The 19807-nt window shown below is 37.3% G+C and overlaps 1 protein-coding gene across 1 annotated transcript; it reads left to right on the forward strand.

The window, feature by feature from the left end:
- Positions 1 to 4981: 4981 nt before the first annotated feature.
- Positions 4982 to 19807, forward strand: LOC115924693 (cholinesterase 1-like). Its single transcript, XM_030987440.1, has 10 exons — positions 4982 to 5458; positions 6246 to 6405; positions 6856 to 6933; positions 7452 to 7570; positions 8363 to 8530; positions 9006 to 9140; positions 9655 to 9819; positions 18003 to 18340; positions 18740 to 18927; positions 19644 to 19807. The coding sequence occupies exons 1-10, from the start codon at positions 5066 to 5068 to the stop codon at positions 19736 to 19738; spliced, it is 1839 nt and encodes a 612-aa protein (XP_030843300.1). The 5' UTR covers positions 4982 to 5065; the 3' UTR covers positions 19739 to 19807.

Raw genomic sequence — 19807 nt, forward strand, 5'->3', positions numbered from 1 at the left:
GTCTTTCGGAGGTGGCGCGATCTGTAGTGGATGCGTGTAAGAGATGAGGACACAGATTATTGAAGAATAACAAATATTAAAAATAGGACAGAATCTGGACTAATATATATGTAGCTAGCTACCCGCTCTGCTGGGGGCCTATAGTCTCCAGTGGCGGATCCAGGGGGGGGGGGGCGGTGGCCCGCCCCCCCCCCACCCCTGGGAAAAAAACGTGTAAAAACGTGATTTTTACCTTTTTGAAGCGATCCCCCCCCCCCCCCCCCCCCCCCCCCCCCCCCCCCACCTGGCGCTTAGGCCAAACAAAAAATCATTTGGTTGTCCTCGACCGCCCGCTCATCATTTTCGGGCCGCTCGTATTTTTTTTTTTCTAATTCATATTTTTTTTTTGGGGGGGGGGAGCAATCTTAAATGCCAAACATACCATTTTATGCATTTGCAAGGATCAAAACGCGTCCCGTTGCCAGTTTGGTCTTTTCAGTACGCAATTAGTTATTTATTAAACTTGCCATTTTTATTTTTCTATGTCAAAATGCCGTTCATTCAAATCAGGTTCTGAGTGTTCTTAAACTCATTTTAAAGCCCATCTCTACTAGTTTACAGGGAGGATTAGACCACCCTGCAATGTCATTGGACAGGTCGTTATCTCATCAAATCAGCTCTCAGTTAAAGTGGCACGTTCCCGCCAGCGTTATTTTTTTATGCGGCACAGATTGGGGCATGGCGCGTGTTAAACCTATGGGAAGTACGTTCTTTCCCTTCTGAATAGTGTCTGCACGTACGTGAGACTAGTGATGTTTATAGCTAGCGCATTAGCGCTGCGAAGAAGTTTGTATATCCATCGCGAACTATGTGTTTAGATAACATTCCTCTTCGTTTAAATTAGTTAAGTTTTATTGACTAATTATTGTGATGTTCTCCTTATTGACGTGCTGCCTCCTCTTCAGATTTCCAATTTGATTTTAATTGTTGATGTAATGATTTTCCATGCGGTAGTGGATTAAATATAACACTATTAAAAACTGACCTCTACTACTTATACTGTCTAGTACGCACACGACCAGTATTAGTCTGTAAATCAAGACCCCTTTTAAAAAAAAAACTCCAATCTGTGCCGCATAAAAAAATAACGCTTCCCGCCAGTGTAGTTATCGCTGCTCTAGTCATCGCCATCTTGGTTCCGAAGATCGACTTCTAATTTGCATACAGCTGTCAATCAAAGTACGCGCGGCCTGGCCTGCCTTCGCCAAGCCAGCTGATCGCTGACGATCGCGACGTCACGAAAGTGAGCGGAAACAGCAGCCGAATCTTAGAGCCGAACTGCGATTGGCATTACTTCGGCACATGTATGCGATAATCGGTATTGTCCGGGCATTCGGAACATGCCATCTGCGTAAAGAGCCGTATTTTGTTGGTGTCAATAGGCAGCTAGCACCGTCCGCCAGCGGGTACGTATTTTGAACGCCCTCTGGAATACGGGGAACATCCCTCTTTAATATAAGCTAAAGTGGATAATGGGGGACCAATGGTCACCGATTAGGCATTGTTTGCTACATAGAGGGCGCAAGTAGCTATAAGTAGTACAGTGGAGATTTAAAAGGTGCTGTAATTCAAAGCCTAAAATACTTTCTGTGTTGGTCTTGATATTCATTGTACATTAAATTAGTCTTTTACCATATTAAAGTGTTTTATAGACATTGTTTGTTTAAATCCTTGACAATCCCAATGATATATTTTTTTTTATGAAAAAAAAAATCCAAAAATCCAAAAAAAAAAAAAAAAAAAATGAGGTTTAAGGAAAATAAGGAAAAAAAAATCCGCCCGTCCGCCCCTACTCCAAAATAGCAATCGAAGACAACCAAACAATTTTTTTTGTTTGGCCTTAAGTGGGGGGGCGTACAAATTTTTAAATTTTCAAGGGACAACAAAAAAGGACGTACTGATCCCTTACTGATTTTTGAAAATAGCCGGATAGCGATTCTTTATAATTTTGATACATGTGGATGCCCCTGAGGATGTATTATACGCACTAGAAAAATTAGCCCCTAAAACAATGATGCTTTCGAGAAAAATTGAATATAAAAATTTACTGGTGCTCCCGGTAGTAAATTTTGATGAATTTCAAATAGCTTATACGGTAGCTGCGACCATGAAAATCTCAGAATATGCAATTGTGATATATGATTTCCAAACGGGAATAGCAATTGGTCGATTTTAGTCAAGAAACAATGTTTTAAAGCTATCTAATATCTTGACCTTGAGAGGGAGATATACAACATAAAGACTTTAGTACTTACAATTTCATCACTTTAGACTCGATTTCAACCGCGACAACGATCACCGAATATTATAGGATCCCATTTGCTTCCAATATGTTCATTAGAACCAAATTCATGACCCCATACCAAAACTTTGAAATAACCTTTAAGTCAGTGCCTTTAAAGGACGCCACATGTGACTGTCATTGCCTTGAATCAGCTTGGGATCAGTTTGGTATTAGTTTGGTATTAGTTTGAAATCAGTTTGGTATTAGTTTGGAATCGGCTTGGGATCAGTTTGGTATTAGTTTGGATTAGTTTGGGATCAGCTTGGGATCAGCTTGGGATCAGTTTGGAATCATTTTGGTATTAGTTTGGTATTAGTTTGGAATCAGTTTGGTATCAGTTTGGTATTAGTTTGGAATCAGCTTGGGATCAGCTTGTGATCAGCTTGGGATCAGCTTGGAATCAATTTGGAATCATTTTGGTATTAGTTTGGAATCAGTTTGGAATCAGTTTGGAATCAGTTTGGGATCAGCTTGGGACCAGTTTGGAATCAACTTGGGATCAGTTTGTATTAGTTTGGAATCAGTTTGGGATCAGCTTGGGATCAGTTTGCTATTAGTTTGGAATCAGCTTGGGATCAGCTTAGGAACAGCTTGGGATCAATTTGGAATCATTTTGGTATTAGTTTGGTATTAGTTTGGGATCAGTTTGGTATCAGTTTGGTATTAGTTTGGAATCAGCTTGGGATCAGCTTGGGGTCAGCTTGGGATCAGCTTGGGATCAGCTTGGGATCAGTTTGGAATCATTTTAGTATTAGTTTGGTATTTTAGCCTTAAAAGGGCGTCATAATTATGTCCACGTCCACGCAAATCTAAAAGTGCAAGCAATGCTCAATACAATGATGTCACAACACGTCACTCATAATTATACTTCAGACACCTTTAGAATTAACACCCTTCTTGCTTCGAAACTATGATATGTCTGCTTGGAGCCAGAAGGGTGATAGCTGATACCATCTTATACATAGCCCTTCTTGCTCTCAGTTGGTGATATGAACAAGCAGAGCCAAAGAGAGGAAAAATCAAGGAGGACTTCGTAGGCCTATATTGATTTATTCATTGATGTGTATTTTTTTAACTAAGAAATCATATAGGCCTACAGTCAAACCTGTGTACTGAGGTCACCCAAGGTAAACAGAGGAATTTACTTAGGAAATATTGTTTTAATATATGAAGTTTCTGCATTTTTAACAGCCTCCTTAACATGCAATTACAATACAAGTGAATGTGTGTTAATACAAAAATGTGTTTGATTCTTTTCTTTAAAATATAAAGAAATGCTCTCAATATGCGACTAAAAGTCCTTTCTTCAGCAGTAAGTCTAAATATATAGTTAATAACAGATTGTTTGTGCTATTTGATATTTGTACTTTTTAAAAGCAATGCTTGCATTTCCATAATTTGATAAAACGAATTCGTTTTCACTGGCTGCTTGCCGTAGCAACAAACGGAGTTTCAGCTAGTGAAAACGAATTCGTTTGATAAAATTATGGAAATGCAAGCACTACTTTAAACAAACAGAACTTTGCCATTCCTTTCTCATTTTTCCTGATTGAGGTGTCATATGAAAGGGCAGAAACTCAACTTTCTAGACACGTAGTTTTCTCTTTAAAATTTAGATACTCTCCGCCAAATAACTTTTTGGTTTCCTCTCTTCGAATTGATTTTAATCACTCATGCGTAAAAATATTCATCATATGAGTTGCATCGAATAAAAGAGGAGGCTCTAAGCTTTACAAATATGTATCATTTATTAGTTATAATTGTCATTGAGCTATGATAAAACATCGATAATTCTCGGTTTTGTTCTTTCTGGGACGCACTGTAAAATACGTACAGGACGCGTCTTATTTTTTCGTACCCTAGTGAGCCCAGATTGAGTTGGCGCTACCGTGCTGGAGCGGATTTTGCGGTTGTGCTTCTAGTACAATATGGCTTCAAAACTTTCAAAACTATTAGAGCCAGGAGATGGACTGCATGTTCCATAATCTGAGTTTTGATGATGTTATTTTATGTAAGTGTACTAAACGAGAGAGAAAGGGAGACAAGGGAGAAGAGAGAAGGAAGAGGGGAGTGGAAGAGAGAGAGAGAGAGGGAGGGGAGAGACTATTAGCTAAATAGAGGGATAGAGATCGAGGGAAAGGGATGGAGAGGGGGTAAGGAAGGAGTATGTGCGTGTGTGTGTGTGTGTGTGTGTGTGTGAAGAGAGAGAGATAAATAGAGAGAGAGTGTGTGTGTGTGTATATGTGGAGGGAGAAATAAAGAAATTAACAGAGTGATACTCCCTAGCCATGTCGTGACTTAAATATAGATGCTGAGTCAGTATACCTACTACCTGCACTCAGATATAGAAAGCATCAGTATAACTCGATTCTATTCGTCGGTATAACTGGTATGATAGGGAATCTACAAATTCCACGACCTTTGCTCGTATCCGTTTGCTTGAAAAACATAAGGCCATTATCCACACCACTAAGGTCGTAATAGGCATATAGACATTGCGAAGACCTTTACCCAGGCATACAAAGGGCGGCCTCGGGAGGGGGCGGGGGTTTCAAAGTGGCTCAGATTTTTTTGTAATTGTTTTCATGTCTAGCAAATGATGGGAGGGAATCATTCTCTCTCACCCACTCACCCGTAACACCACCCCAATATGAATATAGCCTTTATATTATCAGATGTAAATAGGAAGACTGGACGCCCGAGGATTGCCGTTGTCTAAGTCTGTGAGAACTATAACCATCAATGCTAAAAATGTCTCCGAAAGTATTGTCTTGCTGGGTGTTAGTCGTCATGGTGTTCATCATTCGGAGTTCCGTGTCGCCTGTCGACATCGAGCAGCCCATCGTGAAGACGTCGACCGCGACCTTCCTGGGAAAGCGACTCGATATTCGACCTCATCAGCTTCCGAACGACTACCATCGTAGTGTATCAGCCTTCACGCGGATCCCCTACGCCGAGCCGCCCGTAGGCCAACTCAGGTTCACAAGCCCCGTCGCGAGAGTTGTCAAGGGGGAGTTCGACGCAACTCAAACACCTGTAGCATGTCCGCAGAAGACGGATCATGACTTTTGGAAAATCGAACTCGATTTCTCGGAAGATTGTCTCACACTGGATGTATTCGTTCCTGAGCCAAAGGTACACGTATTCCTTTTTGCATATTTAGTCTTCTTCTTCTTCTCCTCTTCTTCAAGGTGTACGACCGATTGCCGACTTCTGACAACCAAGAAACAAAAAAGCTGCGAATATTGACAACTACTTTGCAAGAATTCATAGTGGACGATCAGTTGACGTTCGTTTGCCGAATGTCGTACGAAAATTCTCTGAATTGCATACATTTTTGTAAACTAATTTGCGACCGCTCGTAGAAATATCGGCGAATAGTTGGCAGTTATCAGGCAAATGATCACCGTTAATAAAAAAATAAAAAAAAAACTGGTCGGAGATCAATGTCCGATGTTCCCACGAAGGTCGGCAAACCTTATAATGAGGCGCAAACACGCATGAGAAAATTACATTCTTTGCTCATTTTAAACAAACATGTTTGTCCAGATGTGAAGAGAAGATTGTTTATCCTTGTTCAGAATTTGAAATTCTACGAAGTGCTCCCTAACAAAATCATCCGAGGTAAAATACATAGAAATTGCGTTTTTGTTAAAGTGAGAAGAAAAGAAACGCTCGGTCGCTTTGCTCCGCTACTTTAAAATTATTTAGAAAATAAGTTTGGGTGGGCGTAGGGGCATTATCATTGTTGGCCTGAGGTGCCATAATCTCTAGATACGCCTCTGTTCATATATCGATAAACAGCACTTTATACGTGATAGGCCTGTACAATAATTTCGATTGAAATTAGATTTAGTAAACTTGCTACTCCCTCAATATAGCAATTGTTTGATGAAATTCGTTTCGTTTGGTAAATTTAAAGCCGAAAGATGCAGCCGTGATGATGTGGATACATGGTGGTGGATATCATTTGGGGGCGGGCTCCATTCCTGAGCTGCTTCCTGCACCATTGGCTGCATACAATGACGTCATTGTGGTCACCATCAATTACAGACTTGGACCTTTAGGGTTCCTTGCCACTGGTAAGAGATTTACGCTGCGAAATAAAAACAGCGATTATTTTTCCACAAGTCCACCAATTAAGTTTCTCTCATCTTTCATAGGAATGGGGAGGAGTTTTATAGCACTTAAGTTGTAGTTAAAAAGTCTGTTAATGAAACACGCCCCCCCCCCCCCCACGTTTTGTTTGTATTAAGCCTCAACCAATCTAAGCTCCTGGCGTGTGGAGATATTACTCCTTCTTCCGTGAATTACAACAGATTTATATAAATTTATACTAAATTATCTTATTGATATACTTTATACCCTTATTGATTACTTTGGGAAATGAGAAAAATGGCTGACAATAACATGTTACTTTAAATGTTTCAGCATATTGAATAGGCACGCACTCACTATATGCGATATTCTGTAATAACACATTATCAAGAGTAATGTTACAATGATATTATGATTGGATTGTTATCTAACAGGTGACGGTTCGATACCAGCAAACATTGGAATGTTAGATCAACGACAAGCTCTTATCTGGATTCAAGATAATATTGAAGGTGAAACAAAAAAACCTACATAGATTGTCTACAATCTTGTTTGAAACTTGTTATTATTGTTATATTATATATTAGCCAAGATTGTTCGGAAACTCGAGTTTGATGTTACCAGACTTGTGGATACTTAATACATTTCGAAATCGAATTTAGAACACAATGCAAGAGTTCTCTTATTACACATTTTGCTTATTAAACAAAAATATGTTTGCTTGGCAATTTACGATGTAAATAACTATTTCCCAACTCAGGGATGTTGTGAGTGTTTGGTGCAAAATACGAGAAAATTATGAAATTCAACTCAAAATAACTAAATGGTATTTGAAGAAATTAATATGTTAAAAGAAGACGAAGAAAGAAAATTCAAGAGGAAATGATACTACACATATTGTGGGTCAAATGTGAAACATGATAAGATCAATAAAGTATTATTTAAAAGAATTCATTTACCAATATCAGAAAAGGCATATTATGAAACAAAACAACTTTAATGGAAACCTTGGTTGTTTATTACCTGTCAGCATTCGGAGGTGACCCTAACAGGGTGACGATCTTCGGGGAGAGCGCCGGGTCGGCAAGCGTCAACTTACACCTTCTATCTACCATGAGTGCTGGTCTCTTCTCTCGAGCAATTATGCAGGTTGATATCTTAATATTAGGCGTCTTTTCGATTGCGTCATTAACTGTGCTTATTGAGCAATCAAGCAATAGGCTCGACACATTGTTTGCTCTGCCCATTGCTATCAATCTTTGTACGATTATCTCACTTTCACATGGTGAGTCAAAGATCGCTTCAGTCAATGATGCCGCCCTTCGTCAGGCAAATGATTCCTCGTGTGCCATGGTCTAATGCCCGTTGCACATCGGGCGCGCGTCATTTTGCTTTGACGCGCCGTGAGGAAGTAATATACTAATAAGCTTATCGCTGTGTCAGGTATGAATAGCGCCTGGTACAATGACGCATTGGCAATGACGCCTCATGTAAAAGCGGCATTAGGCTTATGCCACACAAAATGACTTGGTCTTTCCAGCTATGACGGTAGATTAGACTCCTTGGCAGATACTGTCACAAAGTGGCCTGGGCATTTATTGACGGTTATCCTTTATTTCGTCAAGCGCACCAAATTCGCCCGGTGGAGTATTGTTTTTGCTGTTTGATTGTTAACCTAATTCTTTATCATCCATTGAATTAGTGACAGGATAAACATTACGAATGTATAGCACACTCCAATAATGTTTAGTAAATTAGAAAGTTTAATATCAAGAAGATCGCAACTTCTCTTTAAAAATCATCATCGTAAACGCTTTACAACGGACAATATAATACACGAAACGACCCACGAACACGATTCGTAAACACTGTGATCTATTGTCTGTAAAATATGAAAGCGAAGTGATTAATACATCAAGATTATATATTACATCTTTTAAGAGTGGAGCCCTAACCGATACCTGGACCCATCACGCTACCATGTTTGAAGTCGTCAAGATGACCTATGACATGGGCAAGACACTGGGATGTGACGTCACAACATCAAGTGCTTTGGTACGATGTCTTCGAGCCAAACCGGTTGAAGATTTCATCACTATTTACGAAGGGGTACGTTTATCTTTCACATTAGACTTTCAAAATAAAATGACGAAAATCATAAATCATAATCATCAGCAGCAGTAGCAGCATCATCATCAGAATCACCACCATCACTATCATCATGATCATGATCTTTATCATCATTATCATCACCATCATCAGTATTATAACCATTATAATCATAATCATCATCTTTATCATCGTCATCATTGACATCATCACTATCATCATCCTCATCGTCGCCAATATAGTTATTATCATTATCATCATCATCATCATCACAATCACCATCACCACCATCATCACTATCTTCATCATCATCATCATCTCCATCATAATCATCATCATCTACGAATGAATATAAGAAATATATCAATACATAGTATGCAAATCCATCATTTGAAATTGGATATATCCAACATTATTCACGGCAATAAATGTTTTTGAAGCTAAACCCAACATTTTTAATCATCAATTATTTCAGGAATCACCGGGTGTCTTATCTGCTCCATTTTACTTTCATCCCGTGGCTGATGGGCAGTTTCTGTCCGATGACCCGATCAAGATGGCATCGGAGGGATCGTTCAATCAAGTTAACGTCATGGTTGGCTGCACGAAGGTGAGACAATCTAAATTACTAACAAAATAGTGCTTCGTTAGCGCTTAGAGACTTCGGTGGTGAGCGCTTTATAAGCACCGTTATTTTTATTATTGTTATTATTATTATTATTATTATTATTATTATTATTATTATTATTATTATTATTGAAAGTATCATCAATTTTTGAAGAACGTACGTCTAAATATGAGGTTCATTAGGGAATCTTAGGGGGCGAAATTCACGTAGCCCCATTGCTCCCGTTTAGAGGAAAATTAGAGGGGTTGAAAACGGGGAGGGGGAAAAACGGGAAAGGTGAAAAATAATTTCACATTTTTTAAAGATCCTATGTTCACATCTTCCCCCCCCCCCTGAAACTTCTTTCAAGAGTGCTTGGAGCTAACCAATCAACTGTACACAAATTATTCAATTAAGATAGGTGAAAGTTAATGTGCACAACATTCAAGGGTATAAAATGGAATAGTAAACTCTGGACTTTGCAAATTCAAATTTACGCCTTCCATTTCAATCGCAGGACGAGGGATCGGTGTTTACGCTGCCCATGGTAACAGGTGGGGGCCTGATCGAGCCACCCTCAATGAACCTGTCAACCTTCCGCCAGATGATTGCAATGAATCTCAGGACCCAAGACCCTCTCACACTGGACCTTGCTCAAAACATGTTTGCCACCCCAGAACAGGTAAAGGATCCCCTTTTTCTTCATTTTTTAAAATATTTTTGTTTACTGCTCAGCTACCCCTATAGAAAACAACGCAATGAGATAATCATCCCATTGGACGACTATACCCTAAGACATCTGGCCTCGGAAGAACCATTCAGACATCATTCTATAATTTCCTTTAAAGAACCTAAGAATTCTAGATAATTAGGTGGGCTGTATCTAATACAGACCACCTTATAATTTTGTTAAAATTGCCTTTATTATTATTATTAGGTGGGCTGTATCTAATACAGACCACCTTATAATTTTGTTAAAATTGCCTTTATTATTAGGTGGGCTGTATCTAATACAGACCACCTTATAATTTTGTTAAAATTGCCTTTATTATTATTAGGTGGTCTGTTGAAAACAGATCACCTATTGTTTTCGTCAGAATTTTCTTTATTATTATTATTATTCTTTATTTTTATTTATTTCCTACACTTTTTTGTGCCTAGGATAACTCAAGTTCGGTTTCGTCAATTTCATTCAATTTTGGCACAGTCATAGGTCATTGTCATGAGACGTGACAGGAACATTTTCAAGGTCATCAAGTCATCGTGACGTCATCCAGGCGCCATTTTGTGAAATCCCATTATCCATCATATCTTCATGATGCATAGGCAAAGGTCATTCATATCCATATCACATATATTTCAGGTCAAGGGTCTAAAGGTCATGTCATCAAAGGTTACATAAAGGTCACGACGCGCGCGTACGTGCGCGTCAAAATTTAAAAATGCTCAAAATCACTTAACTATCAAAGTAGAGTACGAATCAGGTCATTTTAAGCATTTCAAAATTTTCCGTCCGTAAGTGTCCACGCGCGCGTTGCGCGCGCTCACAACGCGCGGAAAAGGTCAAATTCCTTTTTTTTTACATGATTTAGATTCCTCTTACCGTAAATGACAACTTACATTAATTTCAGTCACTCTTGACCTTTTATAAGGCCGTGAGCGCGCGTCAAAGTTCAAAATCCGCGCGGGCTGCTATGGGCAATATAATGCAAATTTGATCAAAAACATCCCATTTTAAAAATCAAAATAGCTCTTCAGAGAGTCAATTGACCCCAACTTTTATATCATGGTTGGAAAAAGCATGAGTTGGAAATATGATTTCATGTCTCATTTGACCCTCAATTAACTCATGACGTCATCATAATGGCCTTCGAACTCAAAATTGTAATTTTCATATTATGACGTCAGCAGATTTTTGGAAAATTGATTGTAACTCTGTAAATGTTGATCAATTTTCTTTCAAATTTTGATATGTTCTACCTGAGAATATTTTCTACAAATGCAGTTACCACGATATTTCATTTTGACAAAGGCATCATGGCGTAATTTTGCGATTAAAGGAGGCATGTCAATTTTTCACATTTTGTGTGTATTCTCTATAGGACATGACTTTTTCTCAAAACTGGATTCTACATTCCCGTGATTTGCAAGCAATATCTCCTTCGTTTCAGCTTCGTTTTCGCTGAGCTTGGAGTATGTTGTAGCTGAGACAATAAGCTATCACAAGTGTGCCCTTTATTTTTCAATCAGATGCCGGGATAATGCTCATATTTCACTTGCGAAATGGGATTTGAGAATTCTATTTTCCGTTTACGTGTAATCGCTATGGGAAATGTTTTGGTATATCGGTAACGCACTTGACTTCCGACCTCGAGGTACCTGGTTCGAGTCCGGGCGTCTCCAACAATTTTTTTCTTCACTTTTTTTTTTATTTTTGACCTTTCACTGTACCATCTCCTTTGAATATTAAAACACATATAATCGCAAATAATGTAATTAACAACTAAATTTTACCTTTTATTTCTTCCCGTTTTTTGTGCCCCGGATAACTCAAGTTTGGTTTAGTTAATTTCATTAAATTTCGGCACAATTATAGGTCGTTGTAATGAGACGTGACAGGAACATTTCCAAGGTCATTAGGTTATCGTGACGTCATCCAGGCGCCATTTTGTGAAATCACGTTATCCATCATATCTTCATGATGCATCAGCAAAGGTTATTCATATTCATATCACATATACTTTAGGTCAAGGGTCAACAGGTCATGTCATCAAAGGTCACATAAAGGTCATGACGCGCACGTACGTGTGCGTCAAAATTTTAAAAAGCTCAAAATCACTTAACTACTTAAGGAGAGTACGAATCAGGACATTTTAAGCATTTCAAAAATTTCCGTCCGTACATGTCCCCGCGCGCGTTGCGCGCGCTCATGACGCGCGGAAAAAGTCAAATTCAAAATGTTTACATGATTTGGATTCCTCTTAACGTAATTGACAATTTACATTAATTTCAGTCACTCTTCATATTTCATAAGGCCGTGAGCGTGCGTCAAAGTTCAAAATCCGCGCGTGCTGCTATAGGCAATATAATGCAAATTTCATCACAAACATGCCATTTTAAAAATCGAGATAGCTCTTCAGATAGTCCGTCGACCCCCAATGTTTATATCATGGTTGGAAAGAGCATGAGTTGGAAATATGATTTCATACCACCCTGACTCGTACAAAGTGAAACAAAATCTTCATATTTGCATCTAAACTAAAGAAAATGTATTTTGTTGATGACGTCATTTTTGTCTTTGTTTAATTGAGATTATCTCGCGTATCAGTGATCGATTTTCTCCCAGATTTCGATATGTTGTAGCTGAGTTAATTCTCTACCAGAAATAGCCATTTATTTTTCATTTGAATGACGTCATCATAGTGAAATATTCGATTAAAGTCGACAATGCATAATTTGTCATATTTGCGTGTCACGTCTATGGGAGGTCACTTTTGTCAAAACATGTATCTGCATGACAATGTGTTTTGACCAGTATCTCGGTTATTATTCAACAGTTTTCTCCCAAATTTTAGTATGTTGTAGCTGGGACTATTTGCTATCTAAATACTTCCATTTTCTTCAATCAGATGTCAGGATCATGCTCATGCATGCTCATCATCATCATCATCAATATCATCATCATCATTATCATCAATGTCACCATCATCATCATGGTCTGAAGATGATCATCATCAACATCATTATGATCATGATCATTATCATCATCATAAAAAATTATCGTTTTTATCGTCATATAACATTATCATTATCTTCATCATCATCACCTTTACTATCATGATCATCATCATGTTCATCACGATCCTCATTGTTTACATGTCTTTATAACTTCTCCCATTCTCAAATCTATCATAAGACTTAGACAGACCACCTTATTCGTCTTCGTGACGAATTAAATTTCTAGTTATTATTATTTATTATTTATTTTTCTTATTTCGACCCACTTTTTTGTGTTCAAGATAATTTGAAAATGGCTCAATCAAATATCTTAAAATTTAAAACACATATGTATAGGCATATTCACAAAACACAGCAAATTTTTCGACCTTGACCTTGACTGATGACGTCATCTAGGCGCCATTTTGTGAAAAATTTTGAAAATCAACTTATGATCATATCTTCATAACCAAAAGTAATATCTCATTCATATTTATCATGATCAAGGTCAATATCAGTCCGGTCAAATTCAGGTCAAAAAACGCGCGCGTGCGCGTACGTCCGCGCGTCATTACGCGCGCAAAAATTTTAAATGCTCGAAATCGTCTTAAATTTTTTTTGCATACGTTTCAGGTCATTTTAAGCATTTTATAAAAAAATCGCGCGCACGAGCATGCGCGCGCGTTTTCGCGCGTTACACCATTACACAACATAGAATCGCCATTTTTTTTTCTTTCATGATATTTCTCATATTTTTTCGAGGAATTTGATACCATGTTTATCTCTTTATGTCCATTAACAACAAGATGAGCGTCAATTCAAGAAAAATGCCCGTGCGCGCGAGCTCTTTTAATACATAGCATATATGGGCAAAAACATGCCTATACAAAATCCATTATAGCTCTTTGGAATGAACCGTGACCTTCAATTTTTTTCATATTTAGATAGAGTATGAGTCGAAGATATGATTCCATGTCTCATTTGGCCATTAAGTGTATCGTGACATCATCATAATGGCCTTGGATCTCAAAATAGGAATTTGCATATTATGAAGTCAGCATATTTATGTAAAATTGATTGTATCTCTGGAAATATTTATCGATTTTCTTCCAAATTTCGATATGATGTAGCTTAGACAATTTTCTACAAGCTTAGTCATCACCATTTTTCATTTTGATGACGTCATCATAGTGAAAATTACGATTAAAGGGCACATATCAGAAATGTCTTAAGTAGCGTGTTATGCCTATTGAAGGTGAATTTCGTACATCTTTAATCTACATGACATTGTTTTTTTTAGCAGTATCTCGCTTATTTTTGCTCTATTTTGTCTCAAAGTTCAGTTTGACCAGCCCACCTATACTTGTTCCAAACAAGTATTATATGTCTAGTTATTATTATTATTTATTATTTATTTTTCTTATTTCGACCCACTTTTTTGTGTTCAAGATAATTTGAAAATGGCTCAATCAAATATCTTAAAATTTGGTACACATATGTATAGGCATATGAACAAGGCACAGCAAAGTTTTCAACCTTGACCTTGATTGATGACGTCATCTAGGCGCCATTTCGTGAAATTTTCTGAAAATTTACTCATGATCATATTTTCATAACGGTAATTCATTTCTCATTCATATTTATCATGATCAAGGTCAATATGTGTCCGGTCAATTTCAGGTCAAAAAACGCGCGCGTCCGCGTACGTTCGCGCGTCAGTGCGCGAGCAAAATTGTTAAATGCTCAAAATCGTCTCAAATTTTTTTGCATACGTTTTAGGTCATTTTAAGCATTTTATAAAAAATCGCACGTACGCGCATTCGCGCGCGTTTTCGCGCGTAACACCATTACAAAACATAGAATCGCCATTTTTTTTTCTTTGATGATATTTCTTATATTTTTTCAAGGAATTTGATACCATGTTTATCTCTTTATGACCATTAATAACAAGATGAGCGTCAATTAAAGATAAATGTCAGTGCGCGCGAGCTCTTTTAATACATAGCATATATGGGCAAAAACATGCCTATACAAAATCCAATATAGCTCTTTGGAATGAACAGTGACCTTCAATTTTTTTTCATATTTAGATAGAGTATGAGTCGGAGATATGATTCCATGTCTCATTTGGCCATTAGGTATATTGTGACATCATCATAATGGCCTTGGAACTCAAATGAATTTGCATATTATGATGTCAGCATATTTATGTAAAATTGATTGTATCTCTGTAAATATTGATAAATTTTCTTCAAAATTTCGTTATGATGTAGCTAAGACAATTCTCTACAAGCTCAGTAATAATCATTTTTCATTTTGATGACGTCATCATAGTGAAAATCTCGATTAAAGGCCTCATGCCAAAAATTTCATAATTTGCGTTATCCCTATAGAAGGTGAATTTTGTTTACGTCATGAAACTACATGATATTGTTTTTAAGAATTTTAAAGCAGTATCTCGCTTATTTTTGCTCTATTTTGTTTAAAATTTAAGTTGACCAGCCCACCTATACTTGTTCCAAACAAGTATTATATGTCTAGTTATTATTAGGTGGGCTGTATCTAATACAGACCACCTTATAATTTTGTTAAAATTGCCTTTATTATTATTATTATTATTTATTATTTATTTTTCTTATTTCGACCCACTTTTTTGTGTTCAAGATAATTTGAAAATGGCTCTATCAAATATCTTAAAATTTAACACACATATGTATAGGCATATTCACAAAACACAGCAAATTTTTCGACCTTGACCTTGACTGATGACGTCATCTAGGCGCCATTTTGTGAAAAATTTTGAAAATCAACTTATGATCATATCTTCATAACCAAAAGTAATATCTCATTCATATTTATCATGATCAAGGTCAATATCAGTCCGGTCAAATTCAGGTCAAAAAACGCGCGCGTGCGCGTACGTCCGCGCGTCATTACGCGCGCAAAAATTTTAAATGCTCGAAATCGTCTTAAATTTTTTTTGCATACGTTTCAGGTCATTTTAAGCATTTTATAAAAAATCGCGCGTAAGCACATGCGCGCGCGTTTTCGCGCGTAACACCATTACAAAACATAGAATCGCCATTTTTTTTTCTTCATGATATTTATTATATTTTTTCAAGGAATTTGATACCATGTTTATCTCTTTATGACCATTAATAACAAGATGAGCGTCAATTCAAGATAAATGTCAGTGCGCGCGAGCTCTTTTAATACATAGCATATATGGGCAAAAACATGCCTATACAAAATTCATTATAGCTCTTTGGAATGAACCGTGACCTTCAATTTTTTTTCATATTTAGATAGAGTATGAGTGGGAGATATGATTCCATGTCTCATTTGGACATTAGGTGTATCGTGACATCATCATAATGGCCTTGGAACTCAAAATACGAATTTGCATATTATGACGTCAGCATATTTATGGAAAATTGATTGTATCTCTGTAAATATTGATCGATTTTCTTCAAAATTTCGATATGTTGTAGCTAAGACAATTCTCTATCAGCTACGTAAAAACCATTTTTCATTTTGATGACGTCATCATACTGAAAATCTCGATTAAAGGCCTCATGTCAAAAGGCCTTCATAATTTGCGTTATCCCTATAGAAGGTGAATTTCGTTCACGTCATGAAACTACATGATATTGTTTTTCAAGAATATTTAAGCAGTATCTCGCTTATTTTTGCTCTATTTTGTCTCAAATTTAAGTTGACCAGCCCACCTATACTTGTTCCAAACAAGTATTATATGTCTAGTTTATTATTTATTTTTCTTATTTCGACCCACTTTTTTGTGTTCAAGATAATTTGAAAATGGCTCAATCAAATATCTTAAAATTTAACACACATATGTATAGGCATATTCACAAAACACAGCAAATTTTTCGACCTTGACCTTGACTGATGACGTCATCTAGGCGCCATTTTGTGAAAAATTTTGAAAATCAACTTATGATCATATCTTCATAACCAAAAGTAATATCTCATTCATATTTATCATGATCAAGGTCAATATCAGTCCGGTCAAATTCAGGTCAAAAAACGCGCGCGTGCGCGTACGTCCGCGCGTCATTACGCGCGCAAAAATTTTAAATGCTCGAAATCGTCTTAAATTTTTTTTGCATACGTTTCAGGTCATTTTAAGCATTTTATAAAAAAATCGCGCGCACGAGCATGCGCGCGCGTTTTCGCGCGTTACACCATTACACAACATAGAATCGCCATTTTTTTTTCTTTCATGATATTTCTCATATTTTTTCGAGGAATTTGATACCATGTTTATCTCTTTATGTCCATTAACAACAAGATGAGCGTCAATTCAAGAAAAATGCCCGTGCGCGCGAGCTCTTTTAATACATAGCATATATGGGCAAAAACATGCCTATACAAAATCCATTATAGCTCTTTGGAATGAACCGTGACCTTCAATTTTTTTCATATTTAGATAGAGTATGAGTCGAAGATATGATTCCATGTCTCATTTGGCCATTAAGTGTATCGTGACATCATCATAATGGCCTTGGATCTCAAAATAGGAATTTGCATATTATGAAGTCAGCATATTTATGTAAAATTGATTGTATCTCTGGAAATATTTATCGATTTTCTTCCAAATTTCGATATGATGTAGCTTAGACAATTTTCTACAAGCTTAGTCATCACCATTTTTCATTTTGATGACGTCATCATAGTGAAAATTACGATTAAAGGGCACATATCAGAAATGTCTTAAGTAGCGTGTTATGCCTATTGAAGGTGAATTTCGTACATCTTTAATCTACATGACATTGTTTTTTTTAGCAGTATCTCGCTTATTTTTGCTCTATTTTGTCTCAAAGTTCAGTTTGACCAGCCCACCTATACTTGTTCCAAACAAGTATTATATGTCTAGTTGTATTTTGGTTTTCGAATTCATGCACGATAATGTATGGACGTGTGGAATTGGGTATGTGGACTTCAGTGGGTGTGCGTTGTGTTTTCTCCCCACTATAGAGAATTTAATATGAGGGAGTCTCACCTTCTCTACCTCGGGGGCTTCCCCCACCCCGCCAAATTTCATTAAACAAAATTAACAATTTCATTAAGTGCTAACAGATGCTTGGCCTAACTTATTTTCTGCGTTTCTGGACTTTTTCCTTTTAGCTTGCTGATCCTGATGCAGACTACCTTTCTTCGGTCAACAAACTCATCGGTGATAAGATGATGTTGTGTCCTACATTTGGCATGTCCGAGGACCTTTCGCGGGCTGGCCGAAACGTTTATTCATACGTAATGACTCACAACCCCGCAATCTCTGTTTGGGGTAGCCAGTACGACTGGTTAGGTGCCTCCCATACTGAGGATATTCCGTATGTCTTCGGCGCTCCTTTCCTTCGACTGCCAGAGGACCCACCAGAGTGGGCTGGTAAATTCGGAAACGAACAGGAGGTCCAGATGTCCCTTCAGACCATGAAATACTGGTCCAACTTTGCCAAGACCGGGTGAGGTTAAGACAAGTGTATACCAATGGCGGATCCAGGTTTCTCCTGCTGGGGTAGGGTGGAGGACACACACTTTAAAATCTCAGACAAAGAAAGAAAGAAGGAAAAACGAGGACAAAATGAACTGTGGGTTTGCCGGAGTTTCGCCTTGCATCCTGACTGATGTCCATCAGTTACTTTTAAATAGACTATGCTGCGTTGTCAGTTGCAAATAATGTGGTATCAAGATGCGCTCAGTATCTTTATACAATATCAAATAAACCTTTTAACAAAGATTATTCTGAAATGGTCATATTTTGTTGCTCTCTGATCCCGTCATAAACCGTTTAAATTTCGTCAGAAGTTATACATCTTCTCTAGTTTACCAAGGCTTCTTTTCTGTTCCTTTTGCCTGTTTAGAGATCCAAATTTGTCTTCAAATCTTGAAGATGCCGCTGGTTCTAAGTACACTTTCTGGTCCAAATCTACCCCGTCGGACCCAAGTTACAAGGAACTCTCTCCATCTTTTGAAAGCCGTGCAGGAACGGCCAATGCAAAGGAGTGCTATTTCCTGAATAAATTGGTCCCATCCCTCCTTAAAAATGCAGGTTTGTAATCCATTTTTATTCATTTGCACAATCGGTGAACTAGGTGTGTTGAAAATTAAAATTAAAATCTCGGTATAGTTGTCACACACACGTAACAAGTGAAGCTGCTTGTGTACAACTTAATGAGCATTAACACATATTATGTGATTTTAAGACGTTGACTAACTTTCTCTTGAACTTATAATAATCACTTTATAAACTTCAAGAACAAAAATAGGACATTTGAATACATGAAAAGAAAAGATTGGAGATTATGAGAATAGAAAACTGAGGAGAATAAACTACGGGCAATAATGTTAAAATTAGTTATCAAAGGGAGAGGATGTAGATGAGGGAGATGAAAGAAAGAATGGGGAGATGGAAGTATAAGAAAAAGGGGTAAATATTAACTAACAACAATAATAACAATTTAAACAATGATAGTGGTAATAATAATTACACTGATAATAATAATAGCAGCAATAGAAATTAAAAAAAAAAATTAATCCACGGAAGCCTCATGATCAACTATGCTGTTCTTACTGAGATTAAAAACGAGAAGAAGAGTAAGGAATTAGATTCGAAAGAGGGAAGAACAAAACCAAGAAGACCAATTTAAGGCACAAGACGAAGAGACATGAAAGAGGTTCACTATAGCAAAAAAGATGTTTGAAGAAACACTTTAAGTTGTGTATTTATTGGCTTACGTTGGCTTGGTTTTTTTTTGTCTGTTACAGATGAGATGGCGCACCTAAAGTCTCTCTTGGAGGAAAAGGTCAAAGAAACCAGCCAAGCATCGTGTGTCGACCCTCAATCCTGCCCTGAACAGTGAGAAGATTGGATCACATCTTCGTCGTCATCACCATAATAATAATAATAATTATAATATTTAATGTTTATA

This window comes from Strongylocentrotus purpuratus, unplaced genomic scaffold (genome assembly GCF_000002235.5).
Source record: "Strongylocentrotus purpuratus isolate Spur 01 unplaced genomic scaffold, Spur_5.0 spur5_contig_839, whole genome shotgun sequence".
Classification (NCBI taxonomy): domain Eukaryota; kingdom Metazoa; phylum Echinodermata; class Echinoidea; order Camarodonta; family Strongylocentrotidae; genus Strongylocentrotus; species Strongylocentrotus purpuratus.